General features: G+C 41.8%; 1 protein-coding gene across 5 annotated transcripts in view; it reads left to right on the top strand.

Moving 5' to 3' along the window:
* Window positions 1–22,287, top strand: part of SGCZ (sarcoglycan zeta) — a 2,017,576-nt gene that overhangs the window by 1,855,790 nt on the left and 139,499 nt on the right. For all 5 annotated transcript variants that reach the window (XM_073608275.1, XM_073608266.1, XM_073608288.1 and 2 more), the window contains one exon: window positions 6,779–6,901. In XM_073608275.1, the coding sequence (XP_073464376.1) occupies window positions 6,779–6,901 (123 nt within the window). The remainder of the gene's footprint in view (window positions 1–6,778; window positions 6,902–22,287) is intronic.

Genomic DNA, 22,287 nt, shown 5'->3' on the forward strand with positions numbered 1-22,287 from the left:
CCCCTTGATTGCCCCCTAGTTAACCCTTTCACCACTGATCACTGTATAACCGTTACGGGTGACGCTGGTTAGTTGGTTTATTTTTCATAGTGTCAGGGCACCCGTCGTTTATTACCGAATAAAGGTTTAGCCCCCTGATCGCCCGGCAGTGATATGCGTTGCCCCAGGCAGCGTCAGATTAGCGCCAGTACCGCTAACACCCACGCACGCAGCATACGCCTCCCTTAGTGGTATAGTATCTGAACGGATCAATATCTGATCCGATCAGATCTATACTAGCGTCCCCAGCAGTTTAGGGTTCCCAAAAACGCAGTGTTAGCGGGATCAGCCCAGATACCCACTAGCACCTGCGTTTTGCCCCTCCGCCCGGCCCAGCCCAGCCCACCCAAGTGCAGTATCGATCGATCACTGTCACTTACAAAACGCATAACTGCAGCGTTCGCAGAGTCAGGCCTGATCCCTGCGATCGCTAACAGTTTTTTTGGTAGCGTTTTGGTGAACTGGCAAGCACCAGCCCCAGGCAGCGTCAGGTTAGCGCCAGTCGCGCTAACACCCACGCACGCACCGTACACCTCCCTTAGTGGTATAGTATCTGATCAGATCAATACCTGATCCGATCAGATCTATACTAGCGTCCCCAGCAGTTTAGGGTTCCCAAAAACGCAGTGTTAGTGGGATCAGCCCAGATACCTGCTAGCACCTGCGTTTTGCCCCTCCGCCCAGTCCGGCCTAGCCCACCCAAGTGCAGTATCGATCGATCACTGTCACTTGCAAAACACTAAACGCATAACTGCAGCGTTCGCAGAGTCAGGCCTGATCCCTGCGATCGCTAACAGTTTTTTTGGTAGCGTTTTGGGGAACTGGCAAGCACCAGCGGCCTAGTACACCCCGGTCGTAGTCAAACCAGCACTGCAGTAACACTTGGTGACGTGGCGAGTCCCATAAATGCAGTTCAAGCTGGTGAGGTGGCAAGCACAAGTAGTGTCCCGCTGCCACCAAAAAGACAAACACAGGCCCGTCGTGCCCATAATGCCCTTCCTGCTGCATTCGCCAATCCTAATTGGGAACCCACCACTTCTGCAGCGCCCGTACTTCCCCCATTCACATCCCCAACCAAATGCAGTCGGCTGCATGAGAGGCATTTTCTTTATGTCCTCCCGAGTACCCCTACCCAACGAACCCCCCCAAAAAAGATGTTGTGTCTGCAGCAAGCGCGGATATAGGTGTGACACCCGGTATTATTGTCCCTCCTGTCCTGACAATCCTGGTCTTTGCATTGGTGAATGTTTTGAACGCTACCATTCACTAGTTGAGTATTAGCGTAGGGTACAGCATTGCACAGGCTAGGCACACTTTCACAGGGTCTCCCAAGATGCCATCGCATTTTGAGAGACCCGAACCTGGAACCGGTTACAATTATAAAAGTTAGTTACAAAAAAAAAGTGTAAAAAAAAAAAAAAAAAAACACATACAAAAATATAAAATAAAAAAAATAGTTGTCGTTTTATTGTTCTCTCTCTCTCTATTCTCTCTCTATTGTTCTGCTCTTTTTTACTGTATTCTATTCTGCAATGTTTTATTGTTATTATGTTTTATCATGTTTGTTTTTCAGGTCTGCAATTTTTTATACTTTACCGTTTACTGTGCTTTATTGTTAACCATTTTTTTGTCTTCAGGTACGCCATTCACGACTTTGAGTGGTTATACCAGAATGATGCCTGCAGGTTTAGGTATCATCTTGGTATCATTCTTTTCAGCCAGCGGTCGGCTTTCATGTAAAAGCAATCCTAGCGGCTAATTAGCCTCTAGACTGCTTTTACAAGCAGTGGGAGGGAATGCCCCCCCCACCGTCTTCCGTGTTCAACAGGGAACCTGAGAATGCAGCCGGTGATTCAGCCAGCTGACCATAGAGCTGAGCAGAGACCAGAGTGGCTCCAAACATCTCTATGGCCTAAGAAACCGGAAGCTACGAGCATTTTATGACTTAGATTTTGCTGGATGTAAACAGTGCCATTGGGAAATTGGAAAAGCATTTTATCACACCAATCTTGGTGTGGTCAGATGCTTTGAGGGCAGAGGAGAAATCTAGGGTCTAATAGACCCCAATTTTTTCAAAAAAGAGTACCTGTCACCACCTATTGCTATGATAGGGGATATTTACATTCCCTGAGATAACAATAAAAATGATTTAAAAAAAAAAATATGAAAGGAACAGTTTAAAAATAAGATAAAAAAGCAAAAAAATAATAAAGAAAAAAAAAAAAGCACCCCTGTCCCCCCTGCTCTCGCGCTAAGGCGAATGCAAGCGTCGGTCTGGCGTCAAATGTAAACAGCAATTGCACCATGCATGTGAGGTATCACCGCGAAGGTCAGATCGAGGGCAGTAATTTTAGCAGTAGACCTCCTCTGTAAATCTAAAGTGGTAACCTGTAAAGGCTTTTAAAGGCTTTTAAAAATGTATTTAGTTTGTCGCCACTGCACGTTTGTGCGCAATTTTAAAGCATGTCATGTTTGGTATCCATGTACGCGGCCTAAGATCATCTTTTTTATTTCATCAAACATTTGGGCAATATAGTGTGTTTTAGTGCATTAAAATTTTAAAAAGTGTGTTTTTTCCCCAAAAAATGCGTTTGAAAAATCGCTGCGCAAATACTGTGTGAAAAAAAAAAATGAAACACCCACCATTTTAATCTGTAGGGCATTTGCTTTAAAAAAATATATAATGTGTGGGGGTTCAAAGTAATTTTCTTGCAAAAAAAAAATAATTTTTTCATGTAATCAAAAAGTGTCAGAAAGGGCTTTGTATTCAAGTGGTTAGAAGAGTGGGTTATGTGTGACATAAGCTTCTAAATGTTGTGCATAAAATGCCAGGACAGTTCAAAACCCCCCCAAATGACCCCATTTTGGAAAGTAGACACCCCAAGCTATTTGCTGAGAGGCATGTCGAGTCCATGGAATATTTTATATTGTGACACAAGTTGCGGGAAAGAGACAATTTTTTTTTTTTTTTTGCACAAAGTTGTCACTAAATGATATATTGCTCAAACATGCCATGGGAATATGTAAAATTACACCCCAAAATACATTCTGTTGCTTCTCCTGAGTACGGGGATACCACATGTGTGAGACTTTTTGGGAGCCTAGCTGCGTACGGGGCCCCGAAATCCAATCACCGCCTTCAGGCTTTCTAAGGGCGTAAATTTTTGATTTTCACTCTTCACTGCCTATGACAGTTTCGGAGGCCATGGAATGCCCAGGTGGCAAAAAAAAACCTCCAAATGACCCCATTTTGGAAAGTAGACATCCCAAGCTATTTGCTGAGAGGTATAGTGAGTGTTTTGCAGACCTCACTTTTTGTCACAAAGTTTTGAAAATTGAAAAAAAAAAAAAAAAAATGTTTTTTCTTGTCTTTCTTAATTTTCAAAAACAAATGAGAGCTGCAAAATACTCTATAGCTTGGGGTGTCTACTTTCCAAAATGGGGTCATTTGGGGGGGGGTTTGTGCCACCTGGGCATTCCATGGCCTCCGAAACTGTGATAGGCAGTGAAGAGTGACAACTTTGTGCAAAAAAAAAAAAATTTGTCACTTTCCCGCAACTTGTGTCAAAATATAAAACATTCCATGGACTCAACATGCCTCTCAGCAAATAACTTGGGGTGTCTACTTTCCAAAATGGGGTCATTTGGGGGGGTTTATGCCATCTGGGCATTTTATGGCATTCAAAACTGTGATAGGTAGTGAGGAGTAAAATCAAAAATGTACGCCCTTAGAAATCCTGAAGGCAGTGATTGGTTTTCGGGGCCCCGTACGCGGCTAGGCTCCCAAAAAGTCCCACACATGTGGTATCCCCATACTCAGGAGAAGCAGCTAAATGTATTTTGGGGTGCAATTCCACATATGCCCATGGCCTGTGTGAGCAATATATCATTTAGTGACAACTTTTTGTAATTTTTTTTTTTTTTGTCATTATTCAATCACTTGGGACAAAAAAAAATTAATATTCAATGGGCTCAACATGCCTCTCAGCAATTTCCTTGGGGTGTCTACTTTCCAAAATGGGGTCATTTGTGGGGGTTTTGTACTGCCCTGCCATTTTAGCACCTCAAGAAACGACATAGGCAGTCATAAATTAAAGGCTGTGTAAATTCCAGAAAATGTACCCTAGTTTGTAGGCGCTATAACTTTTGCGCAAACCAATAAATATACACTTATTGACATTTTTTTTACCAAAGACATGTGGCCGAATACATTTTGGCCTAAATGTATGACTAAAATTGAGTTTATTGGATTTTTTTTAGAACAAAAAGTAGAAAATATCAATTTTTTTCAAAATTTTCGGTCTTTTTCCGTGTATAGCGCAAAAAATAAAAACGGCAGAGGTGATCAAATACCATCAAAAGAAAGCTCTATTTGTGGGAAGAAAAGGACGCAAATTTCGTTTGGATACAGCATTGCATGACCGCGCAATTAGCAGTTAAAGCGACGCAGTGCCAAATTGTAAAAAGTGCTCTGGTCAGGAAGGGGGTAAATCCTTCCGGGGCTGAAGTGGTTAATATCCATACCAGACCCAAAGGGCCTGGTAATGGGCTAGGGGTAACATTACATTATAGCCGCAAGCAGTTTTTAAATGACTTTTTTTCCTTTAGAAATGTCATTTTGTGCAGGGAATGTTCTAAACACAGGAAAAATGCGCCACTTCACAGCATACTATGGACACCCCCCAGGCACGATATTTAAAGGAATATTACACTTTTATTGTTTCACTTTAAGCATTATTAAAATCACTGCTCCCGAGAAAACGGCCCTTTTTAAAACTTTTTTTTGCATTGATACATGTCCCCTGGGGCAGGACCTGGGTCCCCAAACACTTTTTATGACAATAACTTGCATATTAGCCTTTAAAATTAGCACTTTTGATTTTTCACGTTTGAGTCCCATAGACTTTAACGGGGTTCTCGTGTTCGCACAAATTTTTGGTCTGTTCGCATGTTCTTCCGCGAACCAAACCGGGGGGGTATTCGGCTCATACCTAGTTTTTAGAAGCTGAACCTCCCACTGTAAACTAACAGCACCAGACATCCACTGCTGAGATCAAATATAACCTCAATACTTTCTGAAGTTACTCAACTCAAGTATTTGCTAGAAATCTTATACGTTCTAGCACAAAGTTAGTTAGCATGTACTCATAGGGTGTCTCGATTATTTTTGCTTTAATATTTACTTGCATTTACAGCATCTAACAAATATGCTTTTTTTTTATAAATCAAAGATGTTGGGTACGCTTTGAAAACTGGTCTAATGTTGTATCATTGCTCAAACATTTTTCCATATTTTTTTTTTACCTGACCAGCATGCATGTTGTATAACAGCACAGATTTTCTTGATTTCCAATTTAATAAATCACACTATGATTTTTGTTTGTATTTTTTATATACAAGTTCTTCAATATATGAAGGGTGATCATTTACAATTTGTAGGTCCTTGCAAACTACAGCAAAATAAAAATTAATAACATCAATTTGTCAATGTTTGTGTTCTTTTATTATTTATAGGATTTAACCACATCCCGCCCAGCCTTTAGCAGAATGACGGCTGAAGGGGGGATCATTTATCCTGGCTAGGCATCATATGACGTCCAGCAGGATAAGCCACTCGCTCTGACACACCCCATCTCCAATCTCGGTAAAGAGCCTATGACTGAGGAAAGCCGATTAACGGCACTTCCTGGTTACCGCCATGATCAGCTGTGATTGGTCACAGCTGATCGTATGGTAACTAGGAAGTGCTGTCAATGGGCTTTCCTCAATTTGCATTGACAAGGCGCGAGCAGATGGGAGCCAATCAGCAGTTCTCTTGACTGGAGGCATCTGCGCTGATAATCAGCGAATTGATTATCAACGCAGCCCTCATCAGAGGTTCCTACAACAGATGGCAATCAGTGTCCATCAGATGCCAATCAGTACAAATAAAAAATGCCAATCAGTGGCCATCAGTAATGTTAGTACCTCCTCATCAGTGCTGTCTATCAGCTGCCATCTATCAGTATCCATCAGTGCCACCCATCAGTGTCACCTATCAGTGCCCATCAGAGCCACTTAGCTGTGCCCATCAGTGACCATCAGTGCTACATATCATTGCCGCCTATCAGTGCTCCTCAGTGCTGCCTATCAGTGCTGCATATTAGTGACTCCTCATCAGTGCCTATCAGTGCCACCTTATTAATGCCACCTCATCAGTGCCCATTAGTGCTGCCTCATCAGTGCCCATCAGCACAACCTCATCAGTGCCCACCAGTGAAGGAGAAAACGTACAAAATGTTATAACAGAAACAAAGAAAAACTTTTTTTTCAAAAAGTTGGTCTTTTTTAATTTTTTTAGAAAAAAATAAAAAAAAACAGTGGTAATCAAATACCACCAAAATAAATCTCTATTTGTGGGTGAAAAAATTATAAAAATGCAATATGCATGCAGTGTAGCATGACAGTGCAATTGTCATTCAAAGTGTGACAGTGCTGAAAGCTGAAAACTGGTCTGGGCAGGAAGGAGGTAAAAGTGCCCAGTATTGAAGTGGTTAAAATTCAATCAGGTAAAGCATTCACTTAAAGGATTGTTTAAAATGGTACCACCCAAAGCTTTCATTTCTTTGTTTGCATAATAAAAAAGCATTTCTAAAATATGTTACTTGTATTGTTATTATTGCATTTGCACAAATATGGCTTATATTAGACGTATAATATAAATCAATTTTATATTACATTTTTCCTCTTTGCAATACAGGTGCAAATGCTGTAGAAGCCCAATGTAAAAGATTTGAAGTAAAGTCAAATGAGGACGGGAAGATGTTGTTTTCAGCAGATGAGGATGAAATCACAATTGGTGCTGACAGACTCAGAGTTACAGGTAATGGTTTACAAGCAGACACACTGTTGAAAAGATTGTTACTTGAGCCATATCTTTGTAAATATTTGTGCGCCATTTCAGGTATGTAAAAAGGTCAAAAGTACCACAGTTTCAAAAAGGAATCACAAAAGATTGTGAAGTAAAGGTAAAGCAAAAATGAGTTGGAAACATACTGGAGAGTTTAATAGAAGACCATAAAGATGAGTATTTACCAGAAAAAATTAAGCAATAACCAGCATGGATTCATGGAAGACAAAAGTTGGGAAACAAATATGATTTCTTTTTATGAGGAAGTAGGCAAAACCTTAGACAAAGGAGTGGCTGTGGTTATAATATATTTAGATTTTGCAAAACCGTTTGAAACAGTTCCCCACACATGGCTAGAGTGTATGGTGTAGTCTACAGGCTTTGAAAAATCCATTTGTAAATGGATAGAACACTGGCCGTATTCAGAGACTAGTGGTTAATGATCATACTGAATGGTCTAAGGTTATCAGTGGAATCCTTACCTTTTACTATATTTATAAATTATGTAGGGTCTGGGATTAAAAGTACCATTTCAAAGTTTGGGGATGACACCAAGCGATGCATAATAATAACACCCTTGCAGGATGTCTCCAACTTACAAGCCAACCTCAATGCACTGTTTAACCACTTCCAGACTGCCCACCATTGTTTTACGATGCTACTTTGAAGAGGAATACCATGGTAGCTGCAATAACCCCGGTATCCTCTTCTTCAGGGAGTGGTCCACTTCAAGATAAAAGTGGTCTCTGCGGCGGATTCGCCACTAGATCACTTTTATCGGCGGTGGGAGAGGCCCCCCTCCCGCCACTCTCCGGTGCCCTCCGTCGCTTACCGGAGCCGTCGGTAGCAGTGGATGCGATCATGTCCTTTCCCTGGCTTGGCAAGGCGTAAGCGACATCAAAACATCACTTCCGCCCATAGCTCTTAAAGAGACATTTTTTATTTTTATTTTTTCAAATGACATCATTTAACAGTTTTTAACTTGTAAACACCAAATCTCAAAAAGAGGCTTGGTCCTTAAGTGGTTAATTGGGCAACTGTATGGCAAATGAGGTTTAATGTTGATAAATGTAAGGTTATGCACTTAGGGGCTAAGAATATGCATGCATCATGCATACTAGGGGGATTACAACTGGGGGAAGCAAGGGTGGAGAAGTAACTATCTGGGTGTTCTGATAGATCATAAGCTTAATAATGGCATGCAATTCCAGGCTGCAGTTTCCAAAGCAAGCAAAATCCTTTATTTTAATAAAAGAAGTTTGGACTGCAGAGAAAGAGAAATATAATTTTGCCCCCGTATAAATCATTAGTAAGACCTCATCTGGAATATACAGTTCAGTTTTGGGCAGCAGTTCTCAAAAAGGATATTGGGGAACTGGAGAATGTGCAGAGAATGTATTCCCTTTTGAGAAGAGGAGATTAAAGTGGTTGTGACCCAAAAAAAAAAATGATCCTGTTCCTGTTAAAGCATGTTTGGCCCCCTGTATAACCTAAAAAATCTGGCTGATGCTGCCTGGTTCTGCCCTCCCCCTGTAAAACTGACCACGGTTTATCATGGCTGCTGAGCCCTGACACTGTGGTCAGTTTACATGTCTCCATCATCCACAGCTCTCCTCCATCCTCTTCCCCTCTCCCCTCCCTGATCGTCAGCTCGTGGCAGTGCCCGCCCCTCCCCTGTTGCTGCTTTAAAACCACAATGACATTCCTACAATCAGCTCTGCTATATTAAATAATGTCCCCAATGAATGTGTTTTTAAAAAAAATCCTGCTGTGTACTTCATTTCATAGCGTCACTTGGCGCTCACATGACCAGCCGCCTCTCTCCTCCTCCCCTCTCCTCTTCCTGGCTGATGTCAGCGGGGCTGAGAAACTCAGCCCCGCTCGCGTTGCTGTCAGATTGAGAGAGGAGAGAGGTAGGAGGTCACGTGAGCACCGAGAGGCGCTATGAAATGAGATACACAGCAGCATTTAAAAAAAAACCCACATACACTGGGGGACATTATTTATTATAGCAGAATTGATTGTAGGAATGTAATTGACTGGCTTAACAACCAATTGCACATAACTGAAATGGATACTAATATTTATGGGAAAAGTTGATCCGGGGAATATCCAATTGACTCTTGGGGGATCATGAAGGGATATTTTTCTATTTGAGTGTGTGGGTTTTCTTTTTAATCCTGCTTGTTGATTGAACTGGATGGATTTGTATTTTTTAACCAGATTAAAGCATTTGTTACCCCAACACATCACATTCCTGATATGTGCCTGCTGTACCATGTACTTGTATGAGAAAGTATCCTGTTCTCTTTGTATTGCTTCCTTTCCTATTTAAAACTGACCACACTAAGCAGGAGAGCACATCGTGGTCAGTTCTCTAGCTGTGCTGGGAACTCAGTGTACTCTCCTCCAATGATCAACCTTGTTCTGACAAGCCTTTTTACTGGGAAGCTCAGTGTGTTGCTGCTTCTCCTCCCTCCAGCTCTTATACAGCTGAAAATAGGGGGAATGTGATCACTTATAAAAAAGGGGAAAAAAAGGTATTTATATATTTTTTTATCTTTACAAAAATGTTGTGCCTTTCATTTCTGTTTTAAACTGAATTGGTTGTTTTACAAGGAGATTGTTTACAATCAATGTAACTATATAAAGACACATACAGTTGTGTGAAAAACTATTTGCCCCCTTTCTGATTTTTTTTGCATATTTGTCACACTTAAATGACTCAGATCATCAAAATATGGTATTATTACACAAAGATAACCGAAGTAAATACAAAATACAGTTTTTAAATGATGGTTTCATTTATTAAGCCAAAAAAAGCTGTCCAAACCTGCCTGGCTTTATGTGAAAAAGTAATTGCCCCCTAAACGTAATAACTTGTTGTGCCACCCTTGGCAGGAAGAACTGCAATCAAGCATTTGCGTTAACTGGCAATGAGTCTTTCACATTGCTGTGGAGCAATTTCTTCTTTGCAGAATTGTTTTAATTCAGACACATTGGAGGGTTTTCCAGCATGCATGGCCTGTGTAAGGTCATGATACAGCACCTCAATTAGATTTAAGTCTGGGCTTTGACTAGGCCACTCCAAAACCTAAATTTTGCCTTTTTTGAACCATTTGGAGGTGGATTTGCTGTTTCAGATTATTGTCCTGCTGCATAACCCAAGTGCACTTGAGCTTGAGGTCACAAACAGATAGTTGGATGTTCTCCTTTAGGATTTTCTGGTAGAGCTCAGAATTCATGGTTCCACCAATTATGGTAAGTTGTTCAGGTCCTGAAGCTGCAAAGCAGCCCCAGACCATCACGTTACCACAACCATGTCTGCCTGTTGGTATGATGTTCTTGTTATGAAATGCTGTATTATTTTATGCCAGATGTAACAGGATGTACACCTTCCAAAAAGTAAAATTTTTGTCTCATCAGTCCACAGAATATTTGCCTAAAAGTCTTGGGGATAATCAAGATGTTTTTTGGTAAATGTGAGATGAGCCTTTGTGTTCTTTTTGGTCAGCAGTGGCTTTGGCCTTGGAACTCTCCCATTTTTGCGCAGTCTCTTTCTTATTGTTGAATCATGAACACTGATCTTACCTGAGGCAAGTGAGGCCTGCAGTTCTTTAGATGTTGTTCTGGGTTCTTTTATGACCTCCTGGAGTCGTCATGCTCTTGGAGTAATTTTTGTAGGCCGGCCACTCCTGGGAAGGTTCACCACTGTTCCAAGTTATCTCCATTTGTGGATAATGGCTCTCCCAGTGGTTCACTGAAGTTCCAAAGCCTTAGAAATGGCTTTGAAACCCTTCCTAGACCGATACATGTACTTTTGTTTCCAATCTGTTCTTGATTTTTTTTTTTCTGATTGTGGAATGATGTGTGGCTTTTTGTGATCTGTTAGCATGCTTCACTTTGTCAGACAGCGTCTATTTATGTGATTTCTTGATTCAACAGGTCTGGCAGTAATCAGGCCTGGGTATGGCAAGTGAAATTTAACTCAGCTTTCCAAAAAATTGTGGTTAATCACAGTTCATTCATGATTCAGCCTGGGAGGGGGCAATTACTTTTTCACATAGGCCCAGGCAATTTTGAACAGCTTTTTACCCTTAATAAATTGAATAATAATTTAAAAACGGCATGTTGGATTTACTCCGGTTATCTTTGTGTACTATTCAAATTTGTTTGATGATCTGAATCATTTAAGTGTGAGAAATATGCAAAAAAATAAAAAATCAGGAAGGGGGCAAATACTTTTTCACACAACTGTATATCCACTGAAACAAATAAAGACAGGGTGTTGCACTATCCTCTCAAAGAAAGTGTATAATATTGTGCAAAATAAATAATAAGTGACACATAAAGAATAGTAATTGAGTTGTGTAAACAACAGACTTATTCCATCATAGAAGCAAACTGAGATACTTTAATATATAAAAAGGAACCTAACACTCTGATTTCTAGCTCGAAAAAAAATCTTCATATGGGCAAAATAAAATTCTGATGACAAGTGTCTAAAATAAGAGTTCCTATAGGGAGATTTGATCTCACTTTCCGTTACACATCCAAGAAACAAAATAAAGGAAAATCTCCTCAGCAGGAAACAGATAGCAAGGTAATACTAGTTTCACCAAATGCTACATACAGTTGTTTTTTTTTATGGCTATATTCTTGAAATGTAGTATTTACCTGCCTAAAAAAAATAATATTTCTATATATATATTTAGTACTGCCTATAGTATAGAAGGAAATTTTTTACAAAACCACTATTCATACCATTTAAAAGAAATATTTTAGTAAATGATATCATTAGCATATTATGAGCTGTGTCATGTAACTAGAAAGCTAGTTTTACCAAATTTTGACACAAATGTGTCAAATGTAAAATTGTCTGTGCTTCTAGCAATCCATAGGTTACTTATTTGCAATATTATATGTATAATAATATGTTGTCCTACCCCTTAAAGTGATTGTAAAGGATCACTGTTATTATTTTTTTTTTAAATAACAAGCATGGTATACCTACCTGCCCTGTGCAATAGTTTTGAATAGAGCAGCCCTGATCTGCCTCTTCTCATGTCCCCCCACCGCCGCTCCTGGCTCCTTTTCTCTGCTGAATGCCCACCATAGCAAACCACTTTCTTGCTCTCGAGCCACCTCTGTGTGTCCATAGACACACAGAGTGCGGCTCTGGCCTGCCCCCTCCCCCCTCACTGACCAATTGCTGCTGTCTCTGAGCCATTGAAGAGGGAGAGAATGGAAAGAGTCTCTGTTCTGGATCAAGATTGGTCTCTGGTAAATATAAGGGGGGAGCTGGGGGGGGGGGGCTGCACACAGAAGGTTTTTACCTTACATCAAAGGATACAGAATACATTAGAACTAAAGTATGTAAATTATTCATCTTATGCTACCTATTCAAAAACAATATTATGTGATAAATTATCTTGTTAAAGAAGAAGTGATAATAGGTATTATAAGCAGTATAGCCCAATGCCTACATATAATCGGTATAAACCTTTGAGACATGAGTATAACAGGGATAGATCACCAGAACATTTTATTACCCATTACCAACAGGCTATGGAAAAAGAGAGGAAAGGAGAAGAAGCCCAGAAAGAAGAGAGGATGTAGGGCAGGAACAAAAAAAGAAAAGAAAAAGAGAATAGGACGTGAAGTTATTTTTATTTTAGTAAACAGTTGACAGATGAGAAGTTAACAGTATTCGAGAAAGGGCTAAAGTGTGCACCCCTGAGAAATATGGACAAATTATCCACTTATTTTGGATTATAAAAGCATGTGAGAAAACTCAACATTAAGAATTTTATGTTGACAAATCCTCAAGAAAGACAAATAAACATCATCAGTAATTAAAGGGAAAATCAACATAGCAACCTGCAGAATAAGACCTTATTTAATTTGGTTAATGCAAATACTAAACACATTTAAGTATAATAAAATGGTATCTGAAGATTTGGAAAACCTAAAGATAAAAAAAGAAAGAGAACCAAGGGAAATAAAAGAAGGAATAAGGAAATTCGAAGAAAGAAGAAATATAGTCATACACTCTGCAAATATGTGCGGGGGCATAGTAATTTTTATAAAAGAAGCATACCATCAAGAAATAACAAGGTTACTTAGTGATACAGATACATACCAGAAATTGAATAAGAATCCCAAATTGAGATATAAAAAGGATCTGGAGAAGGTGGTTTACAAAGGGCTAACAAGAAAAATTTAAATTCTAAGGAAGAAAAATATTTGGTTTCATCAACTTGCAGAATACCTATTATATACAATGTACCAAAAAATACACCAGGATGAGTATTATTCACCTGGCAGACCCATAGTTAATGGGGTCAGTGGGGACCAGGATTGACCATATGATTGACTGGTTTCTTCAATCAATTGTTGTTAAAACAGAGTCTTATTTAAGGAATACGGAGAACATCCTGAAACTGTTACAGGAATGAGAAGATAATGAAAGGAGTGAGTAAATGCTAGCCTCAGCAGATGTCAGGTCACTCTATACCATAATAATACATGAAAACGCAGAGGAAGCAACAGAACGGACAATTGGGAAGTTTGAAAACAGGTCAGAGAAACTTCCTCCTAGAGTGTTTAGAGTATGCACTTCAACATAATCTTTTCTACTATAATACACACTATAAACAAAATACAGGAATAGCCATGGGTGCCAAGTTTGCGCCTAGTGCTGTGAACCTGTTCATGCTGAGATGTGAGGAAGATACCAATCAAGGGCAAGACAATTAAACTATTCAAAAGGTTCATAGATATATTATACAAGGAGTCTTCAACAAGTTTCCGCACTTTTATATACGGTATATAATAGAGTTTATAGAAGTGCGGAAATTTTGTGAAGAACACTTGTAATAATATGGGATGGTAATAGAGAGAGCTTGGAAGACTTGAATATGAACCAGAATGATCAGAACATCAACTTGACCGGGACAGTGAGCGAGGAAGGAATACAGTTTCTACACCTGAAGTTAATCAGAAAATTGAAAAAATGCATAACTAAGACCCATTTTAGGAAAATGGACCACAATAGTTATATCACACAGGATAGCCACTATAATACCTGGCTGTTAAATTTCTCTAAAGGGTAATTCATGAGGCTGAAAAGAAACTGTACAAGGGAATAAGATTTTTTGAAACAAGAAGATGATTTAAGAGGGAAATTCCTACAAAAAGGATATAAAAGAGATCATATTCAAGAACAAGTACAGCTGGTGAGGAACATGGATAGAAGAGAACTGGTTCAAGATAGAAATAAATTGGATGAAGAAAAATATGAAATCACATTAGTATTGGATTTTAATGCCCAATATGGGGAATTTGAAATGGTTGTGAAAAAACATTGGTCCATTCTGAAATCTGATCCGCATTTAGGAGAAATAAAAAGTGATTGTTTTCCTTATTTGTAATAGTCTAAGTTTCTTTCTGCTTAACCATCTGCAGCCCTCTCCCCACTCTGATGCCCTTGTAAGTCATATTCTCAAGTGGAATTTTTGCCCTGCCAGACAGCTCTCCTTTATTAACTACTAATTAGTAAATGGTTCTTTCTATAAGTGGGAGTATTTATTTAAGTGGGAGCACTTCCAACTCTGCACTTCAGTGAATGCACAAAACAAAAGTATACAGGTAAATACTTAGAACAGCACGCAGGTGAACTTGTTTACCCCTTCAGCTCTCCTTCCACTCAACATGCTCTCCCTAACACTCCTTCTGACACTTTTGTCCTCTCTCCTTAAACTCTCTTTCCTTCACCCCTCTTCTCCACCCACTTTATATATATCACCCTCACTTCTGTCTTCTCCCTATTACTGCACTCACCAACTCTCGCTAATTCTAAATCCACACAGTAATAAAACCTCCAGGACCCTGGGGCATGTCCCTTCCTATAAATTGCATGCCCATATTACCTCCCTCACCCTTCTGCTTCTCCTAACCCCTGAGGATATATCACTAAACTCTGGGCCTCCTTCACTTAACTGTACCCAACACACCCATTACCCTACACTCTCTGGCAGCAGCCATAATCCACACAATTTAGTTTCCATTCCTCTTCTTCCCAAAGCCAGACTCCCCTTCTCTTGAGCCCTTTGGAATGCCCGTTCTGTCTGTAACAAACTCACTTCTCTCCATGACCTCTTTATTGCTAACTCATTTTTTTTTTAACCATAATTCTTTATTGATTTTCACATTGTACAATACGGTATAAGTTGCAATTTGTACAAAATATTAGTTATACAAAGTAGTAACACAAGAGGGGGTTACAGTGTTGAAACACAGCTTATCGCATGCCGGCCTCTTCTAATGCAATAAATAATGGTTTTGCTTTGAGCTACAACCTGTCACCCCATCTAGGTTCACACTGTGAGCAGGCTTTTGGTCATACATTGGTAAGAGGCCCGTCCCGACCCCTGGAGAAGGGCTCTGGTGCTCGGTCACATCAATGCTGCTTGTGCTTAGTGGTATTTTTCGAGACGCAAACATATAACCATAAAAACTCATGCTTAGAGTGTAGCGCTATACAAATTTTCTAGCAATTCTCAGTTCATATAGTCATCCTGTCGCCTCTAGAAAGCTGAAGATATCATCAATCAGTACTACCACCGGAGGGTGAACACTTTACCCGTTTACATCAGTTATCATCATTCTTTGGCTGAATAAATTGTACATCATAAATGTGAAGAGGCTTTTGGAGAGTTTCTCCAGATATCCCAATATTTATGAAATCCCAAGGCTCTCCCTTCTTTATATGAAAACAACTTTTCCATTGTGTATTGTGTATTCATTCTGGAGATTACCTCCTCAATTTTTGGGGATGTCTTAGAGCGCCATTCTTTCGCTAGGGTGATACGTGTGGCAAAGAGTATATGAATGACCATTTTCCTCATTAGAGGGGGGAACTGCTCAACCCTGAGGCTCAGTAGGGCTAATGATGGGGTAAGGTGCAGTTGTGCCCTGTAGTTTCTTGGATAAGGGACGTGACCTCTTCCCAGAAAGGACGTAACACTACACAATTCCAAAGAGTGTGAAGGAGATTGCCAGTACCATAGCAATCTTGCCAGCATAATGGTGAGGTATTTGGGTTCATTTTGTTTATTAGTAAAGGTGTGAGGTACCATCTGTGAAGTATTTTTTGGGTGTTGTCCCAGTGGTCTACACATGCTGAGGATTTACTGCTATAATGTATAGCTAACTGCCATTGGTGTAATGTAAATTCTTTTTGCAGATCTCCTTCCCATTTTACCATGTTTGGTAGTTTAGCTTGTATGCATAGAGTGGAGGCAGCTATATAAAATAAGGATATCCCTTTGATTTTACTTGTATTTTTGTTCCTTAAGTAGTTCCATATTGATAGAGGTAATTCTATGGGGTGGGCTTGGTTCGAGGTTATGTAGTGCTGTATTTGGTAGAGTTTGTATCTGTTCAATGTGTCCGGATCTGTTATATCAGTTGTGGAGAAGTGTGCCCCCGTTTTTGCCCAGGATTAAGTGGATAACCCCGGGATTAGGTATTCATAGGATGCTAAGGGTATTGTAAGTTTACAGACTGGTGTGTCAGCAAATTGTTTGCCTCGTCATTGAGGACCACGTTGCTGTAGTGGCTTGTATGGTCAAGTAAGGAATTGATGAGCTATGGTGCAGACTAGCCGCCATTGCTAAAGCTGGAAGGTTATGTCCTGGCATAATCTCCCTTTCTAGTTGAGTCCACCTATTGTCTGTTTGGCAAGAGAACCAGTACCTTGTTTGGTCTAGTATTGCAGCTTTGTAGTATTCTTGCTCATTAGGAAGGCCTACCCCCCCAAGGCATTTAGGCTTATACAGATTCATCAATGCTATTCTAGGTTTTTTCCCTGCCGAGATGTACTTTCTAAGGCATGCCGTTAGTTGTGAGAAGAATGTCTGAGGGATAGAGATAGGTAGGGTCCTGAAATAGTAAAATGATTTGGGCAAAACTTGCAGGAATTCTTCCAATCCACCACAGGTGGAGTTTGCTGATCTGGTTTAGTTCCACTTTGGTGAGCAGGGGAGGGTAGTTACTGGAGTAAATTCTAGAGGAAGATGATGTTAGCTGTATACCTAGGTAGGTGATTGTGGTGGACTCCCAATTACAGGGGAACTTCTTTTTGAGTTTGCTTATTGTTTTCTCTGGTATATTTAGAGTAAGGGCAAAACATTTAGTTGTGTTGACCTTATAAAAGGAGACCTCTCCAAATTTGTTCAGTAAGGATTGAATTTCTGGGAGAGATGATTCTGGTATGGTTAAAGTCAATATGATATTGTCAGCAAATAAACCTAATTTGTGGCTTTCAGTGCCTATTTTGATACCTTGTACTGTCTTATAGGATCCTATACATTCCACTAGTGGTTCTATAACAAGTGAGAAAATGATTGGGGATAGTGGGCAGCCTTGACGGGTCCCATTTGAAAGCACAAATGGATCAGAGAGTATGCTGGAGGTTTAGATTTAGGCAGTGGGATTGGAGTATAGTGACATCACTGCTAAGTGGATTAGGCCAGATATACCAAATTTATGAAGAGTCTTAGACAGGTATCCCTAGTGGACCCTGTTTAAAGCCTTTTCTGCATCCAGCGCTAGGAATACGCTAGGTTCTTTGGTTACTTCTGCAAATTGCAGTAGATTTAGCATTCCCCTAGTCCCATCAGGTGCCTGTCTGCCCTTTACAAACCCAACTTGGTCTAGACCTATGAGGGATGGGGTGATTTCCATTAACCTATTTGCTAAGATTTTGGTGTATATTTTAAGATCCGTGTTCAGGAGAGATATGGGCCTAAAATTTTGGAGAAGTGACGGGTCTTTGCCTGGTTTGGGTAGAGTGACAATGACCACTTTGAGCTTTTCGCTTGGGAAGGAGCTAGCCTTTGCCGCTGAGTTGAAGACCTTGACTAGTTTGGGGGTAAGGAGAGTGGTGAAAGCCTTATAGTATTCAGTGGAAAATCTGTCTGCTCTGGGAGATTTGTGCATAGGAACAGTTTTTATAACTGTCTCAACTTCCGTGTTAGTAATGGGGGAATTTAGTTTCTGTAGTGTGGTGTCATCTATCGAGGGTAGTTGGATTCCATGAAGGAAATCATTGATTTCTGTGTCCGTGGGTTGGTCAGTGTCTGGGTCTGTGTTAAGATTGTAGAGGGAGTAATAGAAATCCTTGAACGCGTTAGCTATGTCTTTTGGATTGCGTAGGATGGCTTTTAGTTTGCTGGTGTTTTATCTGGGTGAGGTTAGAACATGCTTGGAGCTTTTTGAGTTGGGATGCTAGTAGTTTCCCTGCCTTATTGTTTTTTGAGTAGAATTACAGTTTCATTCTTTTAAAATATGTGTAATATTCTGCCCTAAGCTCTTGCCGTAACTCCTCACGATAAGAGTTTAGGTTTTTTAGTATGTGGGTAGAAGTGGAATTGGGGTTTTTGTGTTGTGCTTCTAAGTCAGCTATGGACTTGTGCAGTTCCACTATGCACTGCAATTTCTTTTTCTTTTCCCTGGAAGCAATCTATATAAGGTTTCCTCTGGTGACCACTTTGTGAGCACACCAAACTGTCTTGGGGCAAAACTCTCCAGTGTCATTAATTTGGAAATATTTCTGTATTTTTCCTTCGATCTCATCCCTTATTTTGGGGTGCTATAGAAGGAAAGTATTGTTTTGCCATAGGAGTTTGTGGGATATGATGCTCATATCCACAACTTCAATAATTACCGGTGCGTGGTCCGACCATGTGATGTTGTGGATATCAGCTTTACATATATTCTGCAAGGTGTACACATCTGTAAGAAATAAATCTATTCTAGAATAGCTGGTATGAGCCATAGAAGAGTGGTCCCTCTCACTGGCTTGGTGGCACCTCCATGGGTCATAGAGCTTCTATTCTAGGCATAGAGATCTCAAAGTAGTCCTCCGCCTCCGAGCCACTGAGTCAAGGTCATTGTTTAAGATTATATTGAAATCACCACACAATAATAAATTACCCTTCTGCATTTGCTTCTTGCTAAAGTTTTAATGACTTTATGTATAAACTTCAGAGGTTTGAGGTTGGGTGCGTACATATTCACCAGGGTGTAGGTTTTATGATTAAGTTCTGCAACCAGTATGATGAAGCGACCCTGAGGATCGATATGCTTTTGCAATAGGGAAAAGGATATAGAGTCTTTGACGGCAAGTAGTACTCCATTCCGTTTGGCTGAGTGGTTGGCTGTAAAGACGTGCGGAAACTTGACATGTGAGCATTTTGGAGGGTTGGCACTGGAGAAGTGCGTCTCCTGCTGTCAGGAACGGTGTCATCTCCGGTTTCACCTGCTGGTGGCACTATTACATTCAGCACCAAAAGGGTGTAATTCCAGTGGCCACCAGTGGGTGTCTTCCTGCCTGGACTTCAGACTTGCCATCAGCACACCTGTCATGGGTCTGCTGGACTATATAGACCCGCCCTGAACTAAGCCTCAGTGCTTCAGAATTCCTCTGTTAAGCCCTTGTCCCTGCCAGTACCTGCTCTTGTTCCAGCCTGTTCCTGTTTGTTCCTGGACCCCGTTTGTGTATCCTGTCCTTGAGTCCTGTTTCCTGTTCCCGGCTCCTTGGTCTGCTTCATTATTCCTGGTTTCTGTTCCCTTGTCGCTTTTGCCCTTGCCTTATTTTTATTTCATGTTTGTTTCCTTGCTCGTGTATTATAGTAGTTAGATAGTTAGGTAGGTTTGGGGGTTTGCTGTGTTTTCACCATTTACTTGTTTTTGGTTTGCTGTCTTGATTTCACGTGCATCTTTATCATTACTAATAAACATACTTTTTTATTTATTTACTCATTTGTCCCTGATTCCTTGGTGCAGCCCAGTGATCTGATCACCTGCATTGGATGTTGTGTATAACATCCCCTGACAGAATTCTGAAGCCATACAATCAGATCGGTTGCACCTGGGAATCGGGGCGTGAGTCCCTGCTATTGTTTATGGATTTTGAAAGTATTTTGTATTTATCGCTCCTGGCAACTGATGACAGAGACTAGGGAACAATTGTTAGAAGGCATCCGCCTAGCTCATGCTTTTATTGATCAAGGCAGTTTTTTGTTTGAAGATGTGCAACCATTAATTAAGATCTGTACTGAGTTGGCCCTGTCTGATGTCACTGAGGGATGTGGTGACTATACACCCCCTTTTAGTGCAGCTCAGGTAGAATCTTTAGTTTTTGCTGTTGGAGGATGATTCAGCATTTTTTTTTGAACAATATTCAGCTTGTCCTCAGCAGGTACTTGCAAAATGCTTTGAATCAGTGCAGTCTCTGGTCAGACAAGCTAAGTGCAAACCCGATTCAGTGCAATCATTAATACAGGCCTGGTCAAGTCTGTTGCACTCAGCCTTTGTTAGCTCCCAATATACCTTTCTACCAATGAAATACAAGTACCCTGTTTCCTCCTGTTGCACCTACCCTGCCTTTAACCCCCCTGCTGCTTCTCAGCTGCCTCCATCAGCTCCACAAAATCTCCCTTCAAAATCTACTCCCTCTGTTTTGCCATCCTTTCACTCTTCGCTTCTACCAGCTGCATTTACTACCTACAGCCCTGTACCCACTTATAGATCCCCAGTGGCTAAAACCAAAAAGAAGCAGAAGTTTTTTCCAACTCATACTATCATGCCAGTATCCAATCCTGCCTCCCCACCAGCTGATCTGTTCCAGCCTGATGTGTTCCTGTATGCTTCCCAGCCTGATGTTCCGATGTCTGCTGTTGTGCCAGTACCTGCTGTTCTGCCTATTGTGCCAGCACCTGCTGTTCGGCCTGATGTGCCAGCGCCTGTGCCTGCTGCCCAGTCTGAAGTTCCAGTACCGGCTGCCCAGTTTGAAGTTCCAGTACCTGCTATCCAGTCTGATGTACCTGCTGTTCAGCCTTTTGTGCCAGTACCTGCTGTTCTGCCTGATGTGCCAGCACCTGTGCCCACTGCCCAGTCTGAAATTCCAGTACCAGCTGCCCGGTTTGAAGTTCCAGTACTTGCTATCCAGTCCGATGTACCTGCTGTTCAGCCTGTTGTGCCAGTACCTGCTGTTCTGCCTGATGTGCCAGCACCTGTGCCCACTGTCCAGTCTGAAGTTCCAGTACCGGCTGCCCGGTTTGAAGTTCCAGTACCTGCTATCCAGTCCGATGCACCTGCTATTCAGCCTGTTGTGCCAGCACCTACTGTTCTGCCTGATGTGCCAGAGCCTGTGCCTGCTGCTCAGTCTGAAGTTCCAGTACCAGCTGCCCGGTTTGAAGTTCCAGTACCTGTTATCCAGTCCAATGTACCTGCTGTTCAGCCCGTTGTGCCAGTACCTGCTGTTCTGCCTGATGTGCCAGCACCTGTGCCCACTGTCCAGTCTGAAGTTCCAGTACTGGCTGTCCGGTTTGAAGTTCCAGTACCTGCTATCCTGTCCAATGCACCTACTGTTCAGCCTGTTGTGCCAGCACCTGCTGTTCTGCCTGATGTGCCAGCGCCTGTGCCTGCTGCCCAGTCTGAAGTTTCAGTACCGGCTGTCCGGTTTGAAGTTCCAGTACCTGCTATCCAGTCCGGTGTACCTGCTGTTCAGCCTGTTGTGCTAGTGTCTGCTGTTCTGCCTGATGTGCCAGCACCTATGCCAGCTGCCCAGTCTGAAGTTCCAGTACCGGCTGCCCGGTTTGAAGTTCCAATACCTGCTATCCAGCCCGATGCACCTGCTGTTCAGCCTGTTGTGCCAGCACCTGCTGTTCTGCCTGATGTGCCAGTGCCTGTGCCTACTGCCCAGTCTGAAGTTCCAGTACCTGCTGCCTGGTCTGATGTCCCAGTGCCCACTCTCCAGTCTGATGTGCCCGCTGCCCAGCCTGATGTGTTCCTGTCAGCTACCCGGCCTGATGTGTTCCTGTCCGCTGCCCAGCCTGATGTGTTCCTGTCCACTGCCCAGCCTGATGTGTTCCTTTCCGCTGCCCAGCCTGAAGTGCCTTTGCCTGCTGCCCAGCTGGATGCGCCTTTGCCTGCTGCCCAGCTGGATGTGCCTTTGCCTGCTGCCCAGCTCGATGTGCCTTTGCCTGCTGCCCAGCTCGATGTGCCTTTGCCTGCTGCCCAGCTCGATGTGCCTTTGCCTGCTGCCCAGCTCGATGTGCCTTTGCCTGCTGCCCAGCTCGATGTACCTTTGCCTGCTGCCCAGCTTGATGTGCCTTTGCCTGCTGCCCAGCTCAATGTGCTTTTGCCTGCTGCCCAGCTCGATGCGGATGTGCCACTGCCCAGCGTGATGTACCTCTGCTTTCTGCTCAGCCTGATGACATGGTGCCTGCCTGATGTTCCTGACTGATGGCCATCTTGCCGCTGTGTCAATCCTGTCTGTCGCCCGGCTT

Source organism: Aquarana catesbeiana, linkage group LG01 (assembly GCF_042186555.1).
Source record: "Aquarana catesbeiana isolate 2022-GZ linkage group LG01, ASM4218655v1, whole genome shotgun sequence".
Lineage (NCBI taxonomy): Eukaryota > Metazoa > Chordata > Amphibia > Anura > Ranidae > Aquarana > Aquarana catesbeiana.